General features: G+C 38.1%; 1 protein-coding gene across 2 annotated transcripts; it reads left to right on the top strand.

The window, feature by feature from the left end:
• The first annotated feature begins 239 nt into the window (after positions 1 to 239).
• LOC111793568 (uncharacterized) lies at positions 240 to 8,681 on the top strand. Of its 2 annotated transcripts, none has more exons than XM_023675510.2 (6): positions 240 to 838; positions 1,122 to 2,598; positions 3,207 to 3,368; positions 4,432 to 5,302; positions 5,471 to 8,009; positions 8,208 to 8,681. In XM_023675510.2, exons 2-6 carry the CDS (start codon positions 1,230 to 1,232, stop codon positions 8,235 to 8,237), a joined length of 4,971 nt encoding a protein of 1,656 aa, XP_023531278.2. In that variant the 5' UTR covers positions 240 to 838; positions 1,122 to 1,229; the 3' UTR covers positions 8,238 to 8,681. The 2 variants fall into 2 exon arrangements, with proteins under 2 accessions (XP_023531278.2, XP_023531277.2); XM_023675509.2 differs by having other exon boundaries at positions 240 to 573.
• The last annotated feature ends 1,750 nt before the right edge of the window (positions 8,682 to 10,431 follow it).

The following is a 10,431-nucleotide window of genomic DNA, read 5'->3' on the forward strand; positions in this document are numbered from 1 at the left end:
GAAACTTTGAAAATCTACACTAATATCATAAATATAAAGCATAATTTTTTTTTTTATCAACAAACTAATTAGAAACTCGATATTATTAAATAATTAAATAATAAAAATGATATTTAATTTTGAAAAGTATATAAACTAATTTGTTAAATAGGAATTTTTATCAAAAATAATAAAAAATAATAAAAATAAGAGACAAAAAAATATCCGTTACATTCATGTGATTGTTTGTTTATTGATAATTAAAGTTTAGATGTTTAGGTTGGCTTGGTTGGCGAGCGAGGGAGTCGACTGCTTCTTTATTCTTACGCTTCCAATTGGGAGGGAACGTGGAATAGAATCTCTTCTGTTACTCTGTGAAAGAATCAGATAGAGAAGGAGCCTGAGCCTAGGGTTGGCGCCACCACTTTCCCACGCTCTTCTACTCTGTTTTTGTCCAAAACCCTAATACTCTATCGAGTTTCAAGGCCACAATCTTGGGGTTTTTTTTTTTTTTTTTTTTTTTTTTCCTTGTGTTAATCTCAGGACTTAACGATTACGTGATCGCAGCCTCGAATTTGAATCTCAATTGATGCGGTTAGTGGTTCAGAACTTGTTTATTGCCAATGAGTTGTGTTGCTTTTCCTCAAGGCTTCGTTTGATTCGTTTTCGCACGTTGTGTGTCGTTTTGCGAGATGGAAGTGTGGGGCAGTTGGTAGTTTAACTCTTTAATTCTTAGTGTATACTGGTTGATGGGTTTGTGAGAATTGGCGCGTTCTTCTGTTTTTGATGATATTCATGGAAAGGGGAGCTTTGTGGGAGATGCATTCTAGCTTTTACATAGTTCTGTTTCCAGTTCGAGGTAACGTGTTCCGTTGATTGTGGTTATTAGGCTAGAGAATTGACCCGGAACATGGCATTTTTGTGTAGTTATGGTGATTTTACCTAGCCCAGTTAATGATTAGTTGTTGTTATAATAGATGATAAAATCGGGGAGCTTAAGCGTAGAATAGAGATAGTTCCATGATGCATGGGATTAAAATTGGGTTTGAACGAGTTTACTGTTTGTATGCATTTTTTGCAGGTATCAACTGATGTACTTTCTTAATGGTTGTTGATCTTTCATTTTCTCTCTTGCCTGACAGGATGCTTTATCGGTGGCTTGAGTTAAAGAATGTGCATGTGCCATTGTTGCTCTTGTGATAAAATTTACCATTGTAGAACAGTCAAATTCTAGTTTTATAGGATTTGAGATGTATGGTCAACCAAATTATGGTTCTCAGTTCGGGCAGGGTCCTCAGAAACCATGGCCACCTGCATACCAACAGCGTGCAGTAGCACCTCCTCCGCCTCCTCCTCCTACCTCATATATTCAACCAGGCCCTCCAATCCCATCACGTCCTATAACTCAACAACCACCTGCACCTCAACTCCAGGCTGGGCAACCTCTTCATTTGTCTCAGTCTGGTTCCCATGGCCCACCCCCACCCCCTCCCCCACCTCCCCTTTGTCAGCGCCCATCCATTCAAGTTCTATCTGGTGGGATCACAAATATCCATCAAACATATTTTCACACGTTTCCACCAGTCCATGGAAGCACACAAGTTTCTCAATTTAACTCAAATGCTCAGCAGAATGTACAACTTTCACACTCTGGAGTTCAGAACACGCATCACGTTCTACCTCCACCACCGCGGCTACCACCGCCGCCACCACGCCCTCTTCATGCTCCTAGTCCGGATTTATTACGGCCTCCGCAGTTTTCTACTATAGTACCTCTTCATCCTCGTTCCCAAGGACAAACATTGTATGGAGCTCGAATTAATCCACCGTTGCAACAAGGTGGTTTGCAGATCTTTCCCTCTATCCCACAACATCCCACAACATCCAATTTTCCTACTCCCCCTTCTTTTGGAGGACTCATGCAATCAAATCTTGGAGAATCTCATTTGCTTCCAGTGGCTCCTCCACCACCACCATCCTCTCCACCACCTATTCCACCTTCTCCCCCTCCTCCCACCTCGCCTTCTTCTTCAATTCCAAACTCAGATTCCTCCAACTTGTTGTGCCAGATTGAATTTGATCCTAGGTCTACCATTCACTGTAGTAAAAGGTTAAAGGCATTTGAAAATGATCCAGTAGTCGCATCTCCCAGTCATTTAGGGGATAATAGACCCAAGCATGACAAACACAGAAATTTAGAGGGTGGTATTGGTCTCGTGATGGGTTCTAAAGTTGACAATGAGATATTGTCAGACAAAGATTATGTGCAGGTTCTTCCTCCATCTCCACCTAAGCCAAAAGATGATAGAATTGTCAGGAAAATAGAAGTATTATGTCAGCTCATTGCTAGTAATGGTTCCAGTTTTGAAGACGCAACTCGTCACAAGGAATTTGGGAATCCAGAGTTTCAATTTTTATTTGGTGGTGAACCGGGAAGTGAATCTGCAATTGGCCATGAATATTTCCTGTGGATGAAGAAGAAATATAGCTTGGCTTGCAAAAATAAAGAAATGAAAGAAAAATCTCCATCGAGATCTTTAAGCATTGAACCACAATCTGAGTATTTGACAGTGTCAGCAGCATCCATTTCACCTGCAAACTCTGACATGGAGATGGGAGGTTAGTCTTAGTGTTGACAATTTTCTCTCTATGCAGTAACGTTTTACATTGGTGCTGAGTTTATTAATCAGTTTTCTGGGTTATTTTTCCCCCCTTTAACATACACCAGCAGGACCTATGACCATAAGAGCTTATTAATTTAGAGACAACCAGGGTGAAATATATGATGCCAAAGTAGTTATCTGTGGATCACGGGGATTTTATAAAACTTACTATTATATTCATCATATGAAAATATTATCATAAGACCATATGAGCTTTTGTTTCTTGAAGTATACAGCTCAGATGCATATTTCTATTACCTTTGTAAATACAAGTCTTATCCTCATATGTTTCTTTATACCTGATATATACTACTGTTTTAAGAGTTTTCAGTTTTCTGTGAAGAAATATCTCCAATTTAAGTTGATGGCTTTGTTTTTTATTGAATTTTGAGCCAAAACTTTGTCCAGTTGGTAGATGAAAAGAACTTTGAGGGAAATAATTATGACGGTGTTTACTTGTACCTAGAGCTTTGTTAATGCTTAATGTGAGTACCTTTTAGCGACGGGAATACTGATTTTTTGCGTCTTTTTTTTTGTGGGTGATTTCTTACTGGTGGCTTCAAGATGACATCACCCCAGCTGCTAGAGGAGAGGAAACTGGTCGCTTAGTTCAAATTCAAAGCTACAAGAGAAAATCAAGAAAAGAGGAGCATGATGTAAAGGATCAGTTACAAGGACCTGAAGATTTACAAAGATGTAGCCGAGAAAAGGAGAAAGAAGCTGAAGGTACGCCCTTCTATTTTTGTATTTCTTTTTTAATAGATTCATGCATAGTGCCACAATCACACTTTTTCGAGGCTCACAAAACAAGCCAACTCAATCTTAGATTACCAATGACACAAATGACCTATCTCACAGCTTGTAGTCCTGTTTTTGAAAAACGGTTTTAGAAAAGGAGGTTTGAGAAAGCTTTGGAAAGTGACTTTTAGAAATCATTTTGAGAAAGTAAACGATTTGCGCCAGCAAGCAATATGAGACAACAACAACACTAATAACATGTAACCCGGGTAGAAAGATTTGACAACTAGCGCATCCCTATAGTACATTACGAGGCAAATTACCTTAAGCATGGGTATACATCAACAGTGAATGAAAGGAAAATAAAAAAATTTGAATGGGGTTGGGCTATGGGCAACATACTCAGGACAAGCATGATTGTGGTACATAGTAGATTTTATTTTGTGATACCATGGTTATTACTGAAATGAATTCTTTTCGTATTTAAGGAATTTGAAAGAAAACATTTTTTGATGACTTAAATGATCACTTAATAATGAAACAAGAATTATGTTTTTTTTGCTGCATCATCTTTTACAAAAACGCATGCCAAGACAGACAATCTTTTCTTCATCTGTTAGGGTTCCACTGTGGGTGATAGATAAGAGGTTATGACATCTTTAAGCAGGGCGGTCTATTTAATTAAAAAGTTGCGTTTACTTGCCGTTGAAAATTTTAAACAGTGTAAAGCTGTGATTTGGATATCAAGCATAGTATTTTTTGCAGTGTTTGCTATAGTATTTGAACCAGAGAGTTAAATTAATTTGCAGGAATTTTGTAGTTTGTCAGATATGGTCACGTAAATAAACCCAATGACTCTGATTTGCTATCCTGGTCCTTCAAAGTTCCATTGATTTCAGAATACGCAAAAGTTTTCCTTCAAGGTTTTTGATTTATGGATTCTTTATGAAGTTCGTTTCTTTTATGGTATTTACTCATGTAGAGATGGCATTACTGCCTTTTCATCTTCATTTTTGTATGTTTGAATAAGTATCTGTCTCTCCTTTTGAAGATGGAGGGCCGAAACTTCTGCTTGGCCATGAAAAATCTGTCAGCGTTGCAGCTTGTCAAGTTCACATTCCTGTCAGAATTTCTGCTGGACTTTCTGAACCGCCTTTAGGAAACAATTTTGAGAGTCATGTTACGTGCTCGCAAAATGACAAAAATCTATCTGGTGAAGTTGCAGCTTTTGAAGCCACTAATTCTAGTCAGTCTGCTGCACTTGTTGCAGGTGGCAGCCCGTTTAGACTTATACAGGACTATTCTTCGGATGAAAATTCAGAAAGCGATGAGGAATCACACCTGAAAGATGTCCGGTTTGTTGCTGTCTCACCTTCAACTCCAGTATCTTCCAAGACTTCAGACAAAGACACTGATCAACTGACTAATCTTGGATCAAAAGGTTCTTGCCAGGTTGAACTGAGTTATGCTCCAACTTGTGAATACTCCATGCCTGAATCTGGTGCTCATTTCCTCTCAGAACCACCAAAGTTGGTTTTTGATGCCAATGAGGCAAATGTCAGAAAGACAGGGAATGAACAGAGTTGCAACAACCAACGGAATCAAATTGGTGCTAGCACCAGTCCTAAGTCTTTGGATGCATTGAATGGTCGAAGTGTTGATGTTGTCCAGGATACTGACAAGTTACGAAAAGAAAATGATGAGGAAAAGGTGAAGCTGGGATCATCTCCTGTAAAAATAGATGAATTTGGAAGATTAGTTAGAGAAGGTGGCAGTGATAGTGATTCAGATGATTCGCTCTATATAAGGAGACATAAGAATAGAAGAGCTAGAAGTAGTAGCGAAAGTCGTTCTCCTGTCGATAGAAGGAGGGGACGAAGGAGTCCATGGAGAAGAAGGGAGAGGCGAAGCCGCTCTCGCAGGTAACAATTTTTTTTCATGTGTACATTGTTGCTTAAAATATAAGTTAATTTTCTCATTGTCGTTAAAGAATAATCTAGCCTACGCAATTATGTCAAATTAGACATGCACTTGACTCACTAGCTTTTCAGATTATCACTAATTGGAATTTTACTCTTTGATTGTTTCAGTTGGTCTCCTCGTAACCAAAGAGGCAGAGGCAGAAGCAGAAGCAGAAGCAGAAGCAGGTCTCCTGTCAGCAGACGTACAAATCAATTTAATAATGAGAATATGAGACGGGATAAGGGTATGATACGGAAATGCTTTGACTTTCAGCGCGGTAGGTGCTATAGAGGAGCATCTTGTCGCTATGTGCACCATGAACCGAGCAAGAACGATGGATCAAGACTTCAAAGGAGCAAACATCATGATGTTCACCCAACTTCAAAGAATATAAGAAGTAGAGAAGACACTATGAACACGTCTAGGGACATATCAGATCTTGGGCATATTGAAGTTGAGAATCAGGAGTGCATCCAGCATAATGTGTCCCCAAAGCATGATGCTCATGCTTGGAATACTGATAGTCCCACTCGCGATGTGAATAGATGTCAGAGTTCTAGAGATGGAACTAGCTTAGTTGAAGAAGATTTAATAAATTCAAAACCAGCAGGGGCTGTCCACATTCATGTTAACAATAATGGTCAAGAAACAGAGAAGTCTTATGAGCAATGTTCAGTTGTGGCCTCCTCACAATGCATGAGCAATGCTGATACTGAGAAATTCTCTGGTGATATTTCCACAAGCATGCTGACTTCTGCGGAGAATTCTGTGGCTCCGCAATCCAACATGCATGTTTCAGAGCTTCAAACTGCCAATAGCCACTCACGCCCGATGGATGGTTCTTTTCTCTCCAATTTATTACCTGATCAAGTAACTGTGGTTACCACCAATAAAGCTCCTGAGTGTGAACTTTTTCCGGATAAAACTTCATCCATCAGTGAACAGTTTGATGCCAGTTCTGCTAGTCAGCCACCTACGACCTCACAATTTTTATCGGAGTCTCCAGTACCGAAACAATTTTCTGCTACTGCTCCAGGTTGTGCTAATGACGATGCCCATTCTCTTAGAGCGCTGCCTCCTCCCCCTCCTCTGCTTCCTCACATGATTTCACATGTCACTAGTGCTGAGGTTCCAATTTCTGCCCCATATAGTTTTGTGTCACAAAATGCATCCTTTCCTTCTAAATCTTCGCTGCCAGGAGGTTTTCATCCTCATCAAGATTTTGTATCCATCCAACCATCTAATGACCACAGTACCCCTTTACTGCCACCGAGACGGTTGTATGATTCAGCATTGGCTCCTACAACGGCCAAAGATGGTATGCCAATGCAATTTCATCAGAGTAATTTGTCTCAAGGAAGTGATCTAGGTTCTCAGTCTGTTATGAAATCCCAGCCATTGGAGTTGCATTCTCATTCAAAGATTGGTGAGTCCCCATTACAGGAGCCTTGTAGAGCTCCAATGCATATGGATGAAATTAGATCTATTACCCCAGTTGCAACCAATCGACCTAGTCTACCATTTGGATTCCCGAGCTTTTCGAACGAAGAAAACTTTGGGCGAACTTCTGTGGAGATGAATTCTTCAAGTTTTTTTCCTCGGCGAAACTTTAATGACCAATCTATGCCCTTTACAGATGCAAATAGAATGCAATTTTCTGATGACAATTTCCCTCCTAGTGAGTTTCGAAGTTCATTTTCGCAGTTTCATCCTTATTCACGGTTTCAACAGCCATTTTATGCCTCACAACCTGCTCATGATGGTTTGTTACGTGACTCAAGTCAGATTGGTACTATGTCTCGACATTATCTCGATCCTTCAATCAGGAACCATCCATCTTTGCCCCCTGATTTTCGGGGTTTGGGAGTTACCACTTACCATAATCCTTATGCGTCTACTTTTGAGAAACCACTCAGCTCCACCTACAGTTCTAACATTTTGAACTTTGGAAATGATGCACCTAGTGGTGATATACGCGATTCTACTTTCAATGCGAGCAATGCTCGAGTTGATGGGCAAGGTGCTAATTATGTTGGATCAAGACTGACAACTGCGTCACCGAACTCTACCAAACCTTTGGGGAAACTCTTGCCCAGCGCAGGTGGTGATCAGTATGATCCACTCTTTGACAGCATGGAGCCATCATCACCTATAATTAAGAAATCCGATCGTGGTCAAAAGCTGGAAAAAACAAGAGAATCTCATATGACGACAAGACTTGGTAGTTCCCATAAATTACTAGATGTGGAGGAGAACAACAAGCATAAGGAAGTTGTTGCTGTGGCTTCGACTACTTCGCTAGATAATGATGAATTTGGGGAGACAGCTGATGCAGAAGCTGGTGCTGTTGAGGATGACTTTGATGATGAAGCAAACTTATCAGGAGAGATTGAAATTGATCAGGTTAAGTCCTCAGAGAAGAGCAAGAACTCCAAAGGTTCTAGGTCCCTTAGGCTTTTCAGGATTGCTATTGCCGATTTTGTTAAGGAAATTCTAAAACCGTCATGGAGACAGGGCAACATGAGCAAAGAAGCTTTTAAGACAATCGTCAAAAAGACTGTTGACAAGGTATCTGGAGCTATGAAGAGTCACCAAATACCCAAGTCTCAAGCAAAGATAAATCGATACATTGATTCATCACAACAAAAACTTACCAAGCTTGTTATGGTGAGCTATGAATCATTAACTTGGCAATCAACCTTATGGCCTATTTGTGATTTGTGCCTACTGGAGAGGGTTTTGTTGCTGCGCTCGATATATCGTCATCTCTTTTTTAAAAAAATTATATTCCATTTGTTTATTTTTCGCTCTCATGTTATTTGTTCTATATTTCAAGCATTAATACTGTCCTTATGCGTTATGCAGGGTTATGTTGACAAGTACGTTAAGTCATAGAACAAGATGGAAACTCCATTTTCAATGTGGTGGACTAGGAGAGCAACGTTATTAAGGTTGTTCCTCCCCTTTTCACGTGGATATCAGGAATTATGCATTTGTCTCGAACATCTGCAGGGGATGGATAGGTGATATATCCAGCGTTCGTAAAATGTCGGTCAGAGTTAAATCATGGTCTTGTGGATACTGGAGAAATAATGAAGCTTAAGATATGTTGAGCATCGTGGCCGCTCCAAAATATCGTGTATGTATTTTGTTTTCCTGAAATATTTTGTATCCTTTTTACACTTTCTAGTTATATAATTGATGCAGTAAATGTTTGAAAATGATCGTTTGTGGGATTTTTTTCCTTTCAAAATTGTAGTGTAAAGTTATTACAAAAACACTGCTGTTTGTATTAGCACCGAAACACATTTGCTTTATACTTTCTGCAGATTAACTCGAGTAGGATGCATATGTATGTTCAAAATTTTGGATTAGCTTGGCTAATGTCTGTATATGCCCTTGTGCTGACTGCTTGAGAAATAGATTCTGGGCCTTGTTTTGGAATCCTTATGTTTTATCTGCTACATTTTGATCATGTAATGAAGGGAAAAGAGTTAGACAAGCCTCTGAATTTTTTAGTCTTCGACTTTGGCTGTCTATTTGTTGGAGAATCCTGAAGAGAAATGGAAACTTAGAGAGTTATGGTATCTGTGGATGAGATTTGACTACCCTGTTGTAGCCTTTTTAAGGCTGGCTCAGAGAGCCGCGAGACACGCAATAACCTTGTTTACCGTTCGAGAATAAATAAGTTTAGGAGAAAGAATATGCTATATCTCGTGAAATCATGGAAGGGTAGCAGCTTTCCAACAAATTTTGATTAACTCATGCTGATTTAAAATACCGGAAGATTCTAAATAATAATGCTCAATTGGAACTCTCAACAGCCCTAGAAATCAAATTCTAGATGAATGCAAACAGAAAATGACCAAAGGTCGGTTTTGGGTCAAATGGGAAGAACTTGAAGATTCCACGGTTTTAGGTCAAATGGGAAGAACTTGAAGATTTCACCTCTGAAAACCGTCTACACCAGCCAAGATGCCCTATATTATATATATATATATATATATATATATTTTTTTTTTTATTTTTTTTTTGCAAGCTGTGGGGGTGGCGAGAAAAGGCGTGGCTCGGCTCGAGTTGCCTGTTCTGGTTTTATTAGTTAAATTAATAAAAATGTCTCTTAAGTTTTTTTTTTTTTTTTTTTTTTTTAATATTCCTAATCTTTCAAAAGTTTCAATAGTACCTTTAGACTTTCAAAATACATTACCTTAGTTAGTTTCCAATAGATATCGTTACTATTTTACCAGTATTTAAACTACCCTAACTTTAAAAAATTCATTAATACCTTCAACTTAAAAAAAAAATAAAAAAAAAAAATTGTTTTTACCATCACCTTAACCAAAATACTTTTAAAATATATATACTGAAACTTTTGAAAATTTAAGGTATTTTTAAAACAAAATATTAACATTTTCTCTTAAAAAAAAAACTATAATTATATTTTTGAATTTTTTTTTTTTTGTTAAAAGTTTAGGGTATATTTTTCGATATTTTAAAAATAAAGTACAAAATTCAAGGGTACTTTTATCAATTTAGCCTAAATTAATGCCGGCACCAGTGACCATTAATTACCATCTCGAAATCAACAATTTAACGTCCATCTTACCATTATTGAACTAAAAAATATCGAATCACATTGGGATAAGTTCCAAACTCGAATGACTCCAAATAATCGCTTTATATAGGCTTTAAATATATATTTAAAATCTTGTGCGTTTTAATAAATAATAATTGAGAATAGACAAGGTAATTTATTAAAAAATTATATTTATATAATTTTTCTTTCATAAGTTTAAAACTACCGACTATTTTGTTTTAGCCCCTTCTAACCGTTTCTATTACCGAGGTCGAGAAGTAAGACTTGTTTGCTGACACGCATAGCATAATCTTGACAGAAAATTTAACGAGACTGAACCGAATTATCTTTATTTAAGGACAACGCTTCAGATCCTGTAAAGAATTCTGAAGGTTGCAACCTACGATGAAATAAGTCCCAAGCGCTGCTCGTGGGAGTTCAACTTGTATCTTACAATTATTGAACTAAAAAATATCGAATCACATTAGAATAAGTTCAAAACTCGAAAACTCA

Source organism: Cucurbita pepo, chromosome 4 (assembly GCF_057944985.1).
Source record: "Cucurbita pepo subsp. pepo isolate OVF chromosome 4, ASM5794498v1, whole genome shotgun sequence".
NCBI lineage: Eukaryota > Viridiplantae > Streptophyta > Magnoliopsida > Cucurbitales > Cucurbitaceae > Cucurbita > Cucurbita pepo.

Excerpts from the sequence above, each read along its gene's own strand:
- LOC111793568 (XM_023675510.2), top strand. The coding sequence starts at position 1,230 with ATGTATGGTCAACCAAATTATGGTTCTCAGTTCGGGCAGGGTCCTCAG. Across the intron at positions 5,303-5,470 it reads AGGCGAAGCCGCTCTCGCAG|TTGGTCTCCTCGTAACCAAA; the intron begins GTAACAATTTTT and ends TGATTGTTTCAG. Across the intron at positions 8,010-8,207 it reads AACTTACCAAGCTTGTTATG|GGTTATGTTGACAAGTACGT; the intron begins GTGAGCTATGAA and ends TGCGTTATGCAG.